Genomic DNA, 19177 nt, shown 5'->3' on the forward strand with positions numbered 1-19177 from the left:
TTTTGCAAACATTAAACAAGTTGTATGGTGACAAATTCATTGCTAATTGCCCTCTTCTTGCTGTGTGTGCGCACTCATAACTTTTTTGAATTTATTTATTTTTATTAAGAAAACATATGTGAATTTTAATACATTTCAATTTGCTTTTGTAAAGTTTTTTTCTTGTTCTTTGCTCGTCTTGTGTTTTTTTTTTTCTTCTAACATCTAATGATGACGAAGCATGACGGTGTGGTTTGTGTTTATTATTTTTTCGTGAATGTTTGTTATTTGTGGCTAGAATTAATGAAGATCATCGCAAGTGAATTATTTAGAATAATTTTTAATATTAATACGGAAAATATCAAATAAAACTATTAATTAGTTTTTTTTAAATTTTTTATAATTTTAAAATTATTTCTAATTATTACATATTTATTTTATTATAAATTTTAATTATTTTATTTTAAAAATTATTTTTTATTTGAATTAATTTTTTAAAATTTATTTTGAAATTATTGAAATTTATTTTTTATAGAAGCTGAAAATTTATTTTTTTCATTTATTTTTTTTTTAATTTCGAAAATTTTCGAAATAATTTGAAAAAGTTCTAATTAAATTAAATAAATTTTTAATTAAATTAAAATTTAAAAAAAAATATTTTGAAATATTAAAAATAAAATTTTTTATAATTTAATTTGAAAATTTAATTTTTAATTTAATTTTAAATTAATTTTAATTTAATTTTTAAATTTAATTTGAAATTTTTAATTAAATACTTTTGACAAAAAAAATTAAATATTAGTAAAATAAATCTCAACAGTCAAAAATTATTCCCCAATTCAAACATTGCGTTTCATTCCGTTTCCTTGCGTTCTCATCTTGCATGCAAGTTTTTCATGTGAATTCGACTGAGAGTAGTTTGCCGTACAAATCAGTAAATTTACTCATTTCTACCCGTATAAATTGTTGTTTCCATAGATACAAAACATTTCGAGAAACTTTTTTAGCGGCAAACGAAGAATTGTACAAGAAAATTCGAGAACAGGAAACTTTCATACCAACAAAATTCAATATTTGGATGCATCTAGAATTCCTTTTATTTTGTTTTTTGGTAATTTTGGGTAAAATGACGAAATTTCGAGTGAATCATGAAGTAAGTTAGAGAGATCCAAAAGTTATTTTGAGTTAAATTATTGAATTTAATTAAAATTTCATTGATAAATTGACCGGCAAACGAGTTTTTAATTATTTGTTTACATTTTTTGCACGTTTTTCTTTAAAGTCTTGAGAAGTTATTGGTCTGTTAAGATACAAGAAGAAAGAATTTTGGTTAATTTTAGTTCTTTTAAGCCTTTTTAATGATGATTTAAAGTTTGTTTTATATTTTTCATAAAAAAAACTTTTTTAATTTTCAAATAGATAAGGCTTCTTATCATCACTTAGATACAAAAAATTAACCACATTTTAAAAAAATTGCCTAAATGAAAAAAAAATTAAATTTTGAATTCTCTCTAAAAAATATTAATTTTTCATAGAAAATTTTTATTTAAAAGTAAATTGATGTCTAAAAATTTCTTTTTTTAAGGAAAAAAAATACTATAATAAAATATTTTTTCGATATAAAATCAAATTAAATAAAAATTTGGATGATTCTGAGAGAATTTTTTTTAATAAAAATTTTTTATTTAATTAATTTTTTTTAATTTATATTTTATTTTAATTAATTAATTTAAATTTTGTAATATTTATTAATTGATTTTTTTAAACATTTAATTTAATTTTTAAAATTATTTTAAACTGAAATTCATGAAAAAAAATATTCATAAAAATGAAACATTATAATTTTATAAAAATTTCCCAAAAATTTCTTCAACTCGAAATTTCTTCCTAAAAAAAAATTTTTTTTTGCAACGAAAAAATTTTCCCACGCCATGCAAAGGTTACCAACGAACATTGCAGTAAATTCTCGAACAATTATCAAAAAGCAACACAAAAAATAAACTTTGCACTACTGGCAATGAACGAAAACGACGAGAATTCCCATTCGTTACGAGAAAGAACTAATTAAATTAAATGAACTATGAATCAAAGGTTAAGGTCGCTTCCTCAAACAATTTAAACGAATCTGATGCAATTCTAATTATATCTCCGTGCACATCTTCTGTGTATATTACTACCTACCTTAGCGACTAAAAATATCGCAAGTCGAATAAAAATAGCAAAAGACATTTTTTTTATTTTTGGTTTTGTAAGAATTTAGCAGAATTTATTTCAATTTAATTTTACTTAAAATTTATACATTTTTTAAATTTATTTAAATTAAAATTCGAAAAATATTTTTTTTATTTAATTTAATTAATTTTAAATAATTCAAGGAACATCTAAGAATTTATTTAAAAAAATTTTTTTTTTGACTACAATATTTTTTATTTAAATTATTTATTTTATAAATTATAAGAAAAATTCAAAAATAATTATTTTAAAAAATTTATTTAAAATAAATAAATTTTTTAATTTAATGAAAAATGACATTCACATAGAAAAATATGGGTTGAAGAGGTTATAAATATTTTTTTTGTTAAATATTAATCTTAATGTTCAATAATTGTTCATTATATATCCTTAGCATTAGCTATCACTTCTTCATTTTTTTAGTCAGTCGACTAATTAATTTTATTTAATAATTAATAATAATTTTTAATTAATTAATTATTTCAAAGAAAATTTTTATTTATTTTTTTAAATTAAAATTATTTTTATTTCCAGTATTTTCCATTTATTTAGGGAAGCAAAAAATTTTTAACCAAAAAAAAAAAAAATTAAATTAAATTTTTATTGATACAATGTTCTATTTATTTATAAATTTTTTAACAAATTCAATTCATGCGATAATTATAAATAATTTTAAAAAATATTTTTCAATTAAAACCATTTTTCAAGCATCATTTCTTGTTACAATTAATGGTTGTTAATATACTTGTACTATTTTTTAATTTTTTTCATCATTTTTTTTTTAAGCGATTACTTTCCATTACTGACGCCATTGACGCGCGACAAGCCATTCATTCGCAACTCCGGCGACGATTTGTGATTCGCCAGCAATTTTCCCATGCCGTTCATGTAAATTTTGGAGTTAGCAGCATTTACAGCAGTTTTTGACGGCATCACGTTGCCAATTTGCGTGGTTCTTACTGTTTTATGCGGCGATTGTGACGTTTGCGTGAGCATTTGTCGATTTGCGGCATTGAGTGTCGTTGTGGGTTTAATGGAGGAGAGTTTTGTGTAAATACTTGACACTTGCGTTTGTTTGAGGAAAGCGGGTGATTGTTGTTGCTGTTGGATCACGACGGTGTGCTGTTGTTGATGTTGCGGGATGTTAGAGGGTTTAGTTACTTTTAATACTGGTACAGGTAGTTCACTGCGACTGCAAAAGAAAATAAAAAAAAAATTATAAAAAAATCCAAAATCGAAAAAAACTACGAAAGAAATTGCAACAAAATAAAATAATTACTAACAATTACAAATAATAATTAAATATTACAAAAAAGCGATCATGCAACATTTTTTCCTTTATATACATTTTTTTATATAATTTTTTTGTAACATTTTATTAATAGTAAAATTATGTGCAAATACAGCAATAATTAAGTCATTACCTCATTCAACTACCAAATGAAAGGCATGTAAATAAAGGAAAAAATTTTCGGCACAAAAATTATTCAAATAATTTTTACTCAATTTTTTTAATTTAAAAAAAATATTTTTTTTTATTTACAAAAAATTAAATACAAAACTTTAAAAAGTGAAAAAAGACGTCACCCAAAAATTAAAAAAAATAATAAAAATTGCGGAACTGTCTCTTCCGATGAAAAATTCAATTAAAAAAAAGCGCTTGATAGTATATAGTTTTAATATAGGGAAGTATATTGTTTAATTATTTGGAATATCGTGCAATAATTTTTTAAAAATTATTAATTAAGTTTTATTTAAAAAAATATTAATTTATTGTTAATATTTATAATAAAATATATTTATTAAAAAATTAATTCATATTTTTAAAATTTAAAAAAAAATATAAAAAAAATCTTACAATTATTTTTGACAAAAAAAAAAATAGAAAATTAACTTAATTAACTTAATTAATTAATTAATTTAATTTAATTAAAAAAAAATATTTTTAAAAAATTTTTCTTATTTAATTAAAAAATATTTTCATATTTTTTTTTATTTTAATTATTTTATTTTTTTTAAATATTGCACAGCAAAAATATTTTTTAAAATATATTTTAAATATTTATTTTTTAAAAATAATAAATAATTATTATTTTTTTATAAATATAAATATTTTTTGATTATTTAGACATTTATTTTAATTCAAAAATAAATATTTTATTTTTATTTAATTTTTTTTTTTTAAATAAATTAGGTCTTTCTCTCATTATTTATTTTTTTCTTTATTTTTTTTAAAGGCCATTCAATTTCTTCATTTTTTTTTTGAACTTTTTTCTTGATTATCCTGACTTTTTATTGCTTTAATTGACTTTTCAAGTCTTTCTCTTTAAATTTTAAATTTCATTCTTTTTTAGCGTTTCATGAACGATTTATTGACAGTTACTATCATCATTGACATTAGTATGCAAACAATTGGTTAACAAATGTACAATACAAATAAGGTTGATACCACACAAGACAATAATTGCCAAGATTAAATCACAAATAAATACCTGTCCCAATTGTAGTCTGAGAATTTTTTAAGTTTTTATTTTTTGTGTAAGTGTTTTTTGTGTTTTTTGGTTAGTTACAACGAAGCAGCATGAAAAAAATTAAAAATTTAGAGGAAAATGTTAGTTTTTGGAGGAATTTTATGATTTTTTGTTAAAATTTTAAGTTAAAAGACCGAAATTAATAAAAATAATTTTTTAAAAAAAATTTTTAGACGACCAAGGGAATCGAAAATAATCAAAATTGAACAATTTTTCAACAAACAGTTAAAAATTCATCATTTTAAAATTTTTTTTGATAATAACAAGAGGAATTTTTGAGAAATTTTAGAGGAAATGAAAAATTTTTCAAGGTAACATCAAAGAAAATTCCATCATTAATTGCCGAAAACCCCTCATCAGGTAAGGAAATGCATTTTTAACACTCATGGAGAACATCAAAACCATACAAAATCCCTTTTTAGCCCAAAAAATCACAAATTTCGAACAATTTCGAGCGATACAAATCACAGAATCGACAGAAATTTCACAAAAAAATCGATTAGCACTAAAAATGAGCTCGTATAAAGTGTTTTGGAATCTAGCGACTAAATATTCGAACAACTCAAAGACCATCCTGAAAGAATTTACGGGAAAATCTAGCATCAAAAGGAATTCTAGCAGCTCTAAAGGACTTTTTATGACAAAAACGAGCAAAATCCTTACCTCGACAACGACGATCCATGCGAATCGGGTCCCATCGAAATCGGTCTCAGCTGAAATTTCGTGAGAATTTTAAAGATTTTCATGGAAAAGGCAAAAATGTGACTCACTCGTTCGGTTTGTGTTGCAGTGCTGACCATTTCCACGCTCGTGCCCATGCCAGAAGTGTTCGTTGTTGCGTTCGACGAAGCAGAGTTCATCAGCGAATTGGGATTTGGCGCCGGATGCGACTCGTATTTGGTGATTGTGTTTGCTTGGATGCGAATTGTTCGGTCGCGATCGTCAATTTGACTCTAAAATTTAAAAATTTTATTAAAAAAAATAATTTTTTATTAAATTTTAGAGATTTACCTGTAAAAAGACAACTTGACGTCGTAAATCTGCAAGTTCAGCTCGTTGATCTTCCTTCAACGTCAATAAGCCAGACTCCTGCGAAAGTTCGTCAATGCGACGATTTTCATCAAGAACAGCAGGATTCATTTGCCCATTCGTGTCAAATGGGTTGAGAGTATCAGACTGAAGAAAAAAAAATTTTTTAATGAATTTCTTTAAAAAAAAATTGAAAAAAAAAATAAAATAAAAATTCGTACCATCTCTAAATTAAAATCATCCTACAAAAGTGACGGAAAATCATACAAAAAAAGTGCCATGAAATAAAAATTAAATTAAAATAAAATAAAAAAAAAAAAATTTTTTACAAAAAAAATAAAAATTTTAAACGCACCTCCTGTAAAACTCTCCTCAAACGGAGCAATTCCTTCTTAACGCACGAAACTTCCTGTAAAAGTGAGTTTTTCATCGCTTTGTCAATCAAATCGATATCTTCTGTGGATCTTTGTAGCAAAGGGGACGGCTTGCTCGGTGTGCGACGATTTGGAAAGGAGTCAATGGATCGCGGACTGTCAGATCCATTGTGACTTGGGCTTTGGCTGCTGTTGTTTTGGAGACGGCGATTCAGGAGTCTTGTGGTTCTCGCGGGAAGTTGAGATCTGTAAGTAAAGAAAAAATTTGAAAAATTGTTAAAATTATTTATTTAAAAAAAATTAAGATTTATTTTTTTTTAAAATATTTTTTAATTTATTTTTTTTTATTAATAAATTTATTTTATTTATTTTTTAATTATATTATTATTTATATTTTGAATTGAAATTTTGATTTTTAATATTTTTTTATTTATTTTGTCTTGTGAAAAAAAAATTATATTATTTTTTAATGAAATATTTATTAACTATTAAAATAATTAAAAATAAAATAATTAATAAATATTTCATTGAAAAAATAATTTAAAAAAAATATGAATAATTAATTTTAAAATTTTTTATTAATTTAAAATAAAATAAAATAAAATAAAATTTTCATGAAACAAATAAATAAATAATAAAAAATATTAAAAATCAAATTAATTTTATTTTTTAAAATATTTTTTAATAAAATTTAATTAAATATTTAATTCAATTTAAAATAGTTATAAATTAAAAATATAATTAAAAAAAATTAAATATTTTAAATTAAAATTAAAATAAAAAAATTAAATTTAATTAAAATAATTTATTAAAAAAATGAATTCAGAAAAAATAATAATTATTTTAAAAATATAGAAAATTTAAAAAAATAATTATTGTTTTCTCTGAATTAATTTTTATTTATTTATATTTTAAATTAAATTAAATATTAATTTAAATTTTATTTCATTTAAAATATTTTTAAAAATAATAAAATAAAAATAAATATTTTTTTTTCCATTTTTGAATATCATTTTATTTTTTTTTTTAATTTAAGTATTTATTTTTTTTAATCATAAAAAACGTAAAATATTTAAAAATAATTTAAAAAGAATAAAAAAAAATCTTTAAAATTAATTATTTTTTTTTTAAATTTTATTTTAAGCACTTTAACCTAATTTTCTGCGGTGACGTATTTGTGCCAACATTACTCGCTTGTCGTTTCAAAAGCACAGGCGAAGATTTTTTACTTGCAACGTTATTCGAGACTGTACAAAGCGTTCGTTGCTCAATGAAGACATTTTTCAATTCCGACGTTTGTAAGTCTGTTTTGACGCGACGCGCTCCAATAGGCGAGCATGTAAACATTTTAAAGCTAATAAGTCTTAAAGAGATCGGTGGACAAGAGACGATTGTAAAATTCGCGTAAATTCCTATCTAATGCCTTCTAAGACGAAAAAAGTCACAGAACTACGGCCTTGAAGTACATGGAAGAAAATTTTATCGATTGCATTGTTTTTTTTTCGTTTTTCCTTATTAAAGTTGTATGTGATAAATATTAATTTGCGTCGTTCTTGTGCCTTCCGTGATATGCTTCGAACTCATTTATATTAATTTTTCTCTTTTTTTTTTGTTGATTTTTCTCACGAAATAATTTTTTTTTCTTTTCAGCACAAAAAGGGTCAATTTCATTCAAAACAAGAATTATCACAGGTACAAAAAGGAGGTCAAAGGTACACTTTTTCATCAAAAATCTTAAACTTCAGGCAAAAAATGTAGAATTTATTGCATAATTTGATTGTTATTTTTTTCGTTTGGTGCCAAAAGTCTTCACCGATTGTTTTAATTCTCAATTTTTCATGTTTTTAGTTTGCAAAAAAAATAAAATAAACAATTTAAAAACCAAATTTAGGTTTTTCGACCATATTCGAGCAAAGAAAAAATTAAAACTGAAGAGAAGAAGAGCCAAACCACGAAATCAAGGAGTGAAAATGGTACGAGAGAGTCTGTAACGTAGACGCCCAATGCAAAAATGGAATCAAAACAGAGCGAATGGAAAATTGCATTTCGATTTTCTTCTCTGGCATGACTCACGTTGTGTTGTGTGTGCAAATAAGGAAGAAAAAAGAGACGAAAATGCGCAACAATCAACGGTCAGGCGCATTTCCAACAAGCACATGTGGCGTTGTTTTGAATTTAATTTTACGTTCAACTGTACGTTTGGATGTTTTTTGAGTTATCTCACGTTTTTTGCTGTGTTTAAGGTAAGGAACGTGTGAATTTTTATTATTTAAAAATTTTTCATGAAATTATTCAAGTTCTAATTTTGTTTAAAAATTTAATTTTATGAATTTTTTATTGCATTTAAATAATTCTCGACTTGAATTTATATGAGAAATTCTAAACATTGAATTAAAGATTTATTAAAAATTATAAAAAATGTGCAAAAATAATTTTTTAATAATTTAATATAAATAAAAAAATATTTTTTATATTAATTTTTTTTTATTTAATTTTTTTTAATTAATTTTTTTACTAATTTTATATCAATTAAAAAAATATTTTTTGAATTAAATAATTTTAATTTTATTTTTAAATTAAATTTTTTTCAATAAAAAATTATTTTTATATTTTTTTTAATTATATTATTTTTTTTTAATTAAAAAAAATATTTTTATATAATTTTTTTTAATTAAAAATTTTCAATAAAAAAATTTTCAAAAAAAAATTTTTTTTTTTTAATGTAAATTCAAAAAAAAAAGGAAATAAGTAAAAAATAAAATAAAATAATTATGTAAAATTAAAATATTTTTTATAATTCGAATTTCGATTATTTTTTTATAATTTATTTTTTTTTTTAATTTTTTTAATTTAAATTTTTCATTTTTGTTTTATATTAATTTATAAAAATTTAAATTAATTTAAATAAAATTTAAAAAAAAAAAATAAGTTTGATATTTTAGAATTAAAATTTTGTATTTTTTTTTTAAATTTAAACCGAATCTTTAAAAAAAATAGAAATTAATATATTTTTTAATAATATAAAAAAATCCGTTGTTGAAACAATTCAACAAAAAATTAAATTAATTTTGATTTATTAACTATTTTTTTTTGTTTTAATTTTTTTAGGATCTCTTCCGCTAAATAAAATACCGAAAACAGCCTTTAAACCGCGCAAAAAAATTATTTCCATCAATTTAATTGCTTAGATGTAAGTCACAGTCAGCAATCACAAAACCCGTTCTATAGTAACTGTTCCATCAACAAATCCGGAAGGTCATCAAATACCTTTTTACGCCTCTTTTTTTTTTGTCTTTGTCACATATTTCCTTAAACTCGCTCGTAACTCGCAGCTAATTGGATTTCGAATGTCTTGAGTTTCTCGCGGATTACTAATAAGCCACATTACACACTCATTTTTCGCCATAATCGATTAAAACTGTATTCAAAGTAGCTCCATTCATGAAATTTCTTAAGCCGAACGAAAAAAAAATCGTGCTGTGGCCTTGAAATGCACTCAAAGAAACGGGAGTTGAATGAAGAAAATTAGAAATGAGACCACAAAATACAAAAATTGCAACAATACTGTTACTTTTTCGCAGTTAAATAACAGCATTTTTGATGCAATTGTTTGTTCATTAGACAGAAACATTTTTTTTTCGTTCATGGCGAAAAAAATGTTGAAATCTCGAGTAATGACGATGAAAAAAAAATAGAAAACAGTTATTACCCATTGTTTATTGTTTGCGCGGAATTTCGTTCTATCGCAGCAGCATTCGCAACACCGATGTTTGACGATTCCAATTTAGATTTGTACATGGCTGCGGTGTCGTTTAGTAGCATCTCTCTCTCTGAATGTCTCTCACTCGCGTTAATTTTTATTTTATGTTTTTTTTGACAGATCACTGATTTTGTGAATGATTTTCACTCGTTTTTATTTGCGCGTTTAGGTCAGTTTTTTTTTTTGTTTAGTTATTGGAGCATTTTGTACAGAAATTTAATTAAATGAGCAGCACAGGAGGAAATTTCTAATAAAAAAAATTATTTTTTATTATTGAATGAGATATTAATAATAAATATATGAGTTTGTGTCATGCGGTGTTTATCGATCAAACTCTATCCACAGCTGGGAACTTGAATAGGCAGGAATGTTGTTTTTTATTTTAATTAGCTTTTATTTATTAATTTTGATTTTTTGTTTCTTGGGAGGTTTTTTATTGAGTTTAATGAACTTGTCAAAGGTTTCGAATTACTTCCAGTTAATGATTTTTTCAAATTATTTGAATTTAATGGAATTTTTGATCAATTTTTGTTTAAAAAAAAAATTAATATTTTTTTAATTTCAAAAATTATTTTTTCAGCTTTTTTGCTTTAACTAAAATTATAAAAAAAAAATTTTTTTTTGAAATTCTACAAATAAAAGGAAATGAATTTCAAAATTAGTTTATGTCAAAATTTTGAAATTTTGATTAAAATTTTTTAATTACTTTAATTTATGAAGGTTTTTCCTTTAATATATATTTTTATATTTAAAAAAAAATAATTTATGTTGAAAAAAATAATTAAATATTCAAGTTCAAATTCGGAAAAGGTACAAAAATAATTTTTATTAATTTTAGGTATTATCAAAAAAATATTTTTCATATAAATTCTTAAAAAAAAAACAAAAAAAAAAATAAACTTATTTATTTATAATTTTAAACAACTCGAATTTTAATAACTTTTTCAATAATTTTTTTCAATTGAAATTTTTAATTATTAATTATAAATTTATTAAATTTTAATTAATTTTTGAATAATTTAGTTTTTATTTTATTTTTAATAAAAAAAAAATAATTTTAAAAAAATTTTTTTATTAAAAAAATATGTGAATTTTTTATCGAATTAAAAAATTAAAAAAAAATAAAATTTCCCATTTATAATTTTTTTTGAAATTAAATATTCGAAAAATTTCAAATTCGACTAAAAATTATTTAATTTAATTTTCTCAAAAATTAGGACTAATTATTTATTCTTCAAAAAAAAAAAAAATAAATAAGTTTAACTTTCAATCAAAAAAGTTAAAATTTAACAACATTTATTTTAAAAATTTATTTAAAATTTAAAATAATTAAAATTAATGTAAAAATATGCAAAAAAAAAATTTTTTTTTATTTTTTTAAATTGTTTTAAATTTTTTTAAATTTTTTTGATAATACAAAAATTTTAAATTTTTTAAAAAATGGTTCAAAATTATCCCTGCCTATTCAAGTAATATTCCATGTTAGACGTCTATATTTCATTTACTTGTTTTAATATCTCCACAAACTGCGAACAAATGTTCTTTTTATCAATCACTTGTTATTTTTATCACCCTCTTATTTATTTTTTTTCACTGATAATTATTATTTTATTTCTATATTTGTCTTTCTTCGGTCATAATTGATGCAATTTCGAGTCTTTTTCAAAATAAACCGTAAGAAATGCCGCCAACTATTCAAATTCGACTTCACAGAGAGGCAGAACTAATATTTGATTTCTATCGAATGATGTTAATTTAAAGCTACAACACGATTCAATTATGATTGATTATTTTTCTATTTTAGCCTCTTTCGGTTTTCTTATGTTTTTTTTTCGTTCATGAATAAATTTTTATTTTTTAGAGGAACTATTTGGTAATCATTTCTCCTCTCTCTCTCGTTTCATCGTCGATCTTCTTGTGTAACACAATTTTTTGTTATTTAGCAAAAAATAAAAAAATAAAATGTAAAAGTTTCTTTTTTGTTCTTTATTCATAAATCCGTCTCACGAGCGTAATTCATGTACTGCGAGGAATGCCACGAATGAACTTTTGAGGTCAATGCAGGCACGGATGACGATTTCGACTGATATCTCTCTCCCCGTGCTGCGGTGTGGGTATCAAAAGTAGGCCCTTTAATTTAATGAGCTCATTTAAAAACGATTTTTATCACTTTTTTATTGTGTTTGTTGTGAAACGTATAATTTATTGTAGAGTCGAGTAAAAAACAGATCAAAATACGAAATTAAAAGCGATTTTTATGTTTTGTTATTGATTTAATGTTATTCACGGCCCGATACCCGACACACAACTGACGACTGATTGAAAACTAGTTGTTGTAAGTTTCAACCACTGTATGGCGAATGTGCTGTTTGAGTGTGTGCGTGACGTTCTTGGCAATTTATTTAAGGCAGTGTAGGGTAAAAATTATTTTTTTTTAAAAAAAAATATTTTTAATTTTTTTTTTTTGAATTTAAAAAAATTATTTTTAATAATTTTTTTTCAAATTTAAAATTTTTTAAATTAATTTAATAATTAATTTAATTTTATTTTTTTATTAATATTTAAAAATACATTATTATTATTTTTTTTAAATATTTTTAATTCTAATTTTATTTAAAATATTTTTAAAAAATTTTTCGATATTTTTTTATTTTAAAATATAAAAAAAATTAAATTTTAATTATTTTTATTAAAATTTTTAAATTATTTCCTTTTTTAATTTTTAGAATTTTTTAATAATTTTTTCACAAATTTTTTTTTGAAGTTTATTAAATAATTTTTTAGAAATAAATTATAATTTTTTTTATTTTTACAAAAAAAAATATTTCAATTTTTTTTATTGATTTAGAAAAATTAATTGATAAAAATAATTTAAAAAAAAAAATAATATTTTAAAAATTTAATATAATTTTTAAAAAATCATAAAATATTTAATTTTTGAATTTATTTTTTCATTTTTTTCTTCAAGAAAATAAATTAAATCGACGCTACTGAAAATTTTCAATATAAAAACAACTACTACAGGCGTAAATTTTCGTCCAAGGTAGTGATCACTATTACTCATAATCTATCGTGCACATGCCACACGATCCATACAGCAGGTATTTTTATGTAAATAAATAAATAAACAAAACAAACGGGAATGCCAGCGAGCCATATGTTTGTGTGACGTACCTTTCGTCGATATGGTTACGAGATGTTACACACACAAAAATAACTATTGAGTCAGGTAAATGAACGTACAGAAAGGAAAAAATGCGAGAAAGGTACTTATTAATGTACTTAATAAGAGTACAGTGTCGCATGTATAGAGCATAGGGAACGTGATAAATGGATGGAAGAATTTTTTCGAAGGACATTTTTTAAAGAAATTGCTGTCTTTCTCATAAAAAAATGTCTCAAAAAAAAATTTGACCATAAAAAAAGTAGAAAGTTAATTTTATTTAAAATAAACTTGTCAAAAATTCATGAAATTTGAAAAATTAAATTTAAAAAAGGCGTCGCCTTATTTTCTTTAAAGGCTCAAAAGTATATTTTTAAATTAAATTTCTTCATTTTTGAGCAATTTTAAAGCTTAAAAGTATAAGAGTTTGAATAATTTGTTTGCAAAAAATAATTTTATTGAAAATTTTTTGATTTTGAGAAAGAAAAATAAAAAAGGCGTTGCCTTATTTTCCTTTTTACGACAAATTTTTAATTTTTGAGCAAAAATAAATTTTTAAAATATTAAAAAAATTATTTTTAAAAAAAAAATTCTATTAAAATTTTACAAATAATGAGAAAAATAATTTTAGAAAATGACCTTGACGTTGAAAAAATATAAAAAAATTTTTTTTTTATAATTTTCGAATAAAAATTGAATTAAAGAGAAAATGCGCTCTTATTATAAATTTAAATATTTCACAAAGGCTTTCTACTAAACGATTTCAGTCACCGTATCGTACACTCATTAAAGTATTTTTTCTTCATTTTTATGGCTTTTGCACTGATTTAACACACTGAAGCATGCGATGCAAGCAATCGGATTATGTAAGGTCAAAAGAATGCAGCACTCGACCATATGTTTGTACGAAATAGACAGGAACTGGAAATGGTTTGCATATCCAAGAATTTATACAGCAAATCGTTTTAAATGCTTTTCGCTTCATTATTTTTCTCACGCCGGCACTTTAACGTTCATCGACACTGCCTACTAAATTTCCTTTCTTTATTACCCTTTCAAGACTTGTTATTTTTTTTTTAAATTTCAAAACTTTTTTTTTTTGCACAACTGAAGTTTTTAGCCTAGTTAAGTGCTATTGCGGTTGTTGCATTACGTGACTGATAGAATGAGACCAAAAATGTGTCTTAAAATTTATTTAAACCAAAAAAAAATATTTATTACTTCTTAACGAAAAAAGGAAGGACACTAATGCATTTTTCTGTCGCATGCCAAAAACGAGTTAAGTTTCCGCTGCGGCAGTCAGTGTTAAAATAATAAAGTTTGTTTGAGTTGTACGCTCATTAACCATCAAATTACAAAAAAAAAAAAAAAATAAGAAGAAAAAAAATTAAAATTTGTCATCAGATGAAATAATTTCAATGTAAAAATATTTTTTAACCACGTGACTTAACCCAGTTTACATTTTGAAATTATTTCTTAATGCAAATATTAAATTTTGTTCAATTTTTATCCCAATGCACATTTTAAATCTTTTTTTCATTACAAACTTTAAATTTTCTCTCAAATGAAGAATTAAAAATTTTGCCCAATGCACATTTCAAAATTTCTACATAATGAATATTTTCATTTTCCAGCACAGAAAATGCTTTTAATATCATCCCAATGCACATTTGGGATTAAAATCTTATAAATCATTTTAAATTTTTGCTTTAAAATTATTTATTAATTTTGACCCAATGCATATTTGGAAAATTTTTATATAATGTTATTTCTTAGATTTCTTCTTAAAGTATTTCAAAAATTTTCTTAAAAGAATTTTTTGAAATTTTTAAGTATATGAGACTTGAAATTCTAATCCCATTACTCATTTCAAATTTTATCCCAATGCAAATTTTAATTTTCTTCTATTTAAAAGCTTAAAATTAAATATTTATTTTTTAATTAATTTTTTAAAAATTTAAGTTTTTATATATTAGCCCAATGAACATTTGGGAATTAAATTTAATAAAAAAAAAATAATTTTTGCTTAACAATCATTTTTTAATTTTGACCCAATGCATATTTTAATTTTTTTTCATAATTTTATTGCATAAATATCTTCTCTGAGCATTTTAAAAATTTTCTTAAAAGCTTATTTTGGGACTTTTGCTTTAAATAAATTTAAAATTTTAATCCCAAGACACATTTCAAATTTAATCCCAATGCACATTTTAAAAAATTTTAACCACGTGGTACAAATTTTGTTAAAAAACAAAGTAAAAATTTTTTTCTGACTTGCTTTAAATACTTTTATGAATAAATAAAGTCATGATCATTCATTCACTTAAAAAAACTTATGAATGAAATAAAACCGTAAGTGCGACATCTTTTGTTCGTAATTTCAAATTAAAAAAAGTTTCTACTTACGTTATGCTTTCGCGACTACTATGACGATTGGCTCTAATAAGTTTATTCCAATCTTTGATCATATCTCCAGTTTTCTGTTCCATTTCCTGCCAATTGAGAAGCCCATCTGTTGAGCTTCGTGCTGACACGCCACTGCTATTGTGTGACTGCATATTTTGCCTACAAAGTAAGTTTTTTTAATTATTCAAAATTTCTTTTAATAAAAAATAAGACTTACAATTCAATCGAATCCATGCTACTTCTCGTATCAAAATCAACCATTAAATCATCAGAAGCGATCGACTCACATGGCGACAAGGTATCAAGAGATCCTGTTCTCGAGAGATTCATTTTTGGTCGTCTGACTGAAGCAGGCGACTCGTACGTTGTCATTATCTTTCGAACAGGAGTTTTTTGCAAACTTCGAACTGAACTGTGAACCGAATCTCTTAAAGTTGGAGTATCCGTGATACCTTCACTTGCGCCGCCATGAGCTTGACTCGGTTGATCGTCATTGAACAATAAAGCTGGTTGGTCTGCTATTTCATCATCTATGAGGAAATCTCGACCAACATCACTCAAAGAAAGGGAATTTGAAGCATGGGTCGGCGTCCCAGGAGATAAAGGAGAAACAGCTTCGAGCTCAGGTGAGATATCTTCCAAATCTTTTTGATCTTTTTCCGCTAAACATTCCGCCAAAGTTTTTTGTATCTTTTGTTTCTTCGCGTTTTCAGATTCAGACGAACTACTTGCCATACTGTCTGTGGGCGAGGTTTCGTCGTACAGGAGATTCGCATTATCAAGAGTAGCTGCAATTTCAGCAAATTTGGCTTCTTCTTTGGTAGTTTCTCTTTCAGCTTCGCGATTGCTGTCTTGGATGTAGATCGTGGAATGTTTCAACTCAAGTGAAAGCCCGGAAATGGAATTAGTAGTTGGAGCAGTTCCTGTCAATGAGGTAAGATCTTCACTCTCTTCATCGATGGAACTGTTACCGCGAACAAAGGCTTCATTTAAAACATTATTCCGCCGAACTCCTCCTCCTCCTCCAACAACGTCGCTATCGGAACTGATGCTACTGCAATCCTTAACTGCCATCGACTCTCCTGCGTTGCACCATGAATGACGAGAACTTCCGGGCGATGAGTTTTTAGACGATGTTGAATGTTCCCTTAACAAAGTCTTCGTAAAGAGCATGGATTTCTCCGAGTTATTGTTATCCTTTTGAAGTTTCTCCTCCTCCGTACTCTCAGTTGTCGCCAAAGACTCCAATGAACTTTGTTGTCGCACTTCCGAACGATTATCAGGACGAAGTAAGTCCCCAATGGGCGCTTGTTGATTGGATTTGAAGACGCTGGGAAGTCGAGGCAATGCCAAGGGAACAACTGGAGTCAAATTCTCCAAATCACGAACCTCGAAGGTATGACGCCCATTTCGGATCATCTCCAAGTTTCGTGCGCCAACGTAACGAGTTCCGGGAACGACTTTTGATGAACGACGAGAATCGTCGCTTACAACGCCCGAGTCTGATGAATCAGAGAGCCCGAAGAATTGGCGACGACTCAGATTCATGGCATGTTTGAAGTCTTTCGTATCCATTGCGGGTTTGACTTGTATTGGAATCGGTTGCTGGGGTTTGGGAAGACTCGTCGAATGAAGAGTATACTTTGCGGTGAGAGATCCCGGAGGGTTTGTGTCTTTTAAACTCGATTTGCGTCGCTCCACGGGTACAGGCTGAACCATTACCGTTTCATTGAACGACACAACTGTATTTCGAGTCGTTGCCGCTGCACTTTTCGAACGTTTTTTCACGGATGGCGTCTTTACACAACTCGCCGCAACCGCATCTGTGCTATGACTGCTGTTATTATTATGCTTCTCCTCCAATGCAGCGGCATCATCATCGTCGCCCGAGAAGACATCAGTATGCTTTGGCTGCAAGCCAACTGAAGCAGGCCGAATTGTGTTACGAAATCCAAAACGATTACTACGCACATTCGATGCAGTTGTGTCTTTTGTTTTTGTCGGTGGTTTCAAACGTGTCCTATTAGTGTTGTTGTTGCCACTTGACGCGCTGTTATCGTGCACTGAATCCATTGACCCTATTACAATGAAAAATTCGTTATTTTTAGAATTTTAAAAAATAACTCTTACGCACCGTTTCCATTCGCATCGTCATTCGTCATTTCGGTCTTCAGGGGAATTTTCTTCGTAGCTCCCGTGTAAACTGGCAACGACTTTTTCTTGAATCCAAAAGACATGGCGGTGCCTTTTGTCTCAGGTCCTTTGACCTTTGTGCTGCGTTTACTCTCAGTTTGACCCTGAAATTAAAAAAAAAAAATAATTTTTACAATTTTTTTTTAAAAGGGAAATTTTAACCATCTCATGAACTTCAATGATAAAAGTCACGTTCAAACAACTCATCTTTTCTTCAAACAAAAAAACCCTCACTCCATTTTCCTCTCAAACTCAAATAACTGTCAGCTTTGACAGCCAAAAGATGTGCAAAGCCTCCTTTGTCGATAAAAAAATTGGAAGAAAGGTCGAGTTCAAGGTTTCCAAAAATATTATGTAAGAAACCTTAATGATGAAATTTAACAGAAAACATACAAAAACGAGTCCTTGATGGAGGAAAATGTATGCGAAAACATAACACGCAAATATCGCGTTGCAGTATTTTTTGAACGTAATTGTAATTGAATAGAATTTGGTAAAAAAAAATGGAAAGAGGCGAATTAGCAAAATGGAAAAAATGACACTTCCTTTCAATTTGTTCTTGATTATTTTTTCATGAGACTTTGACGAATATTTAGGCAATGCGTAATTTAAGAAAACGCAAATAATGGCAAGAAAATCGATGAAAAATTAGAATAACATGTACTAAAATGTCAATTGAAGGAGGAGTTGAAGAGAAATTGATACGTTAAAGTTTGCTGCTAAATGGAAAGGGTTCAATTTTAAATGATTTTATGTAAGTCTTTGATTTTTTTTTAAATTTTTTAAACAAAATTTTGCAAAAAAAAATTTTAATATCAAAGGTTGATTTTGTTGTCAAAATTTTCATAATTTTTTTTTTAATTTTTTCTTTATTTTTTTTTTATTAAAATTTAAAGAAAAAAATAAACATTAGTTAAAATAAATAAATTAAAAAAAATAATGTTAAAAAAATTAATTTAAAAAAAAATAATTTTAAAAAAATAATTTGAATAAAATAATTAAAAATTAATATAAGAAATGTTTCAAAAATTTTTTTAAATATTATTTTAAAATATAAATTTAAAAAAAATTAACAAATAAAATAAAAAAAAAATTTTTGAAATTCTTTTAAAACTTTTTTTACTTTTTAATTTTAGCAAAAAAAAAAAATAAAGATAAATTTTAAAAAAATAAATTAAAAAAATTAATATAAATAAATTATAAGAAATATTTAAAAAAATTTTTAAAATATAATTTTTGAACATAAATTAAAAAAAAATGTTAAAAAAATTTAAAAATTTTGAACTAATAAAAAAATTTCAATAAGAAAAATTTGCTTCTTAAAGCTATAATTAAAAAAAAAATCGAAAATTTTTTTAAAATGTCAATTTTTGTTTAAATTTAATAAATTTTTAAGAATTTTATGACTTTGGAAAAAATATATTTCAAAAGTTGACAAAATATTGCATTTAAAATATTTTTTAGTTTAAATTTTCAAAATTTCAAGACCTAAAAAATTTCTAATAAAAAT

At 24.6% G+C, this 19177-nt stretch overlaps 1 protein-coding gene across 5 annotated transcripts in view; it reads right to left on the reverse strand.

Annotated features, from left to right (window-relative positions):
* Positions 1–2534: 2534 nt before the first annotated feature.
* LOC134832758 (uncharacterized) overlaps positions 2535–19177 on the reverse strand; it is a 28198-nt gene continuing 11555 nt past the window's right edge. For 3 of the 5 annotated variants that reach the window (XM_063846893.1, XM_063846892.1, XM_063846890.1), the window contains 9 exons: positions 17609–17771; positions 15692–17552; positions 15475–15633; positions 6127–6391; positions 5993–6013; positions 5754–5918; positions 5513–5695; positions 5406–5455; positions 2535–3403 (listed from right to left, as the gene is read on the reverse strand). In XM_063846893.1, coding sequence (XP_063702963.1) covers positions 3001–3403; positions 5406–5455; positions 5513–5695; positions 5754–5918; positions 5993–6013; positions 6127–6391; positions 15475–15633; positions 15692–17552; positions 17609–17711 — 3210 coding nt within the window. In that variant the 5' untranslated portion in view covers positions 17712–17771 and the 3' untranslated portion in view covers positions 2535–3000. Of the gene's footprint in view, positions 3404–4703; positions 4720–5405; positions 5456–5512; positions 5696–5753; positions 5919–5992; positions 6014–6126; positions 6392–15474; positions 15634–15691; positions 17553–17608; positions 17772–19177 lie in introns of all 5 variants that reach the window. The other 2 variants (XM_063846894.1, XM_063846891.1) reach the window with 2 other exon arrangements.

Source organism: Culicoides brevitarsis, chromosome 2, assembly GCF_036172545.1.
Source record: "Culicoides brevitarsis isolate CSIRO-B50_1 chromosome 2, AGI_CSIRO_Cbre_v1, whole genome shotgun sequence".
Classification (NCBI taxonomy): domain Eukaryota; kingdom Metazoa; phylum Arthropoda; class Insecta; order Diptera; family Ceratopogonidae; genus Culicoides; species Culicoides brevitarsis.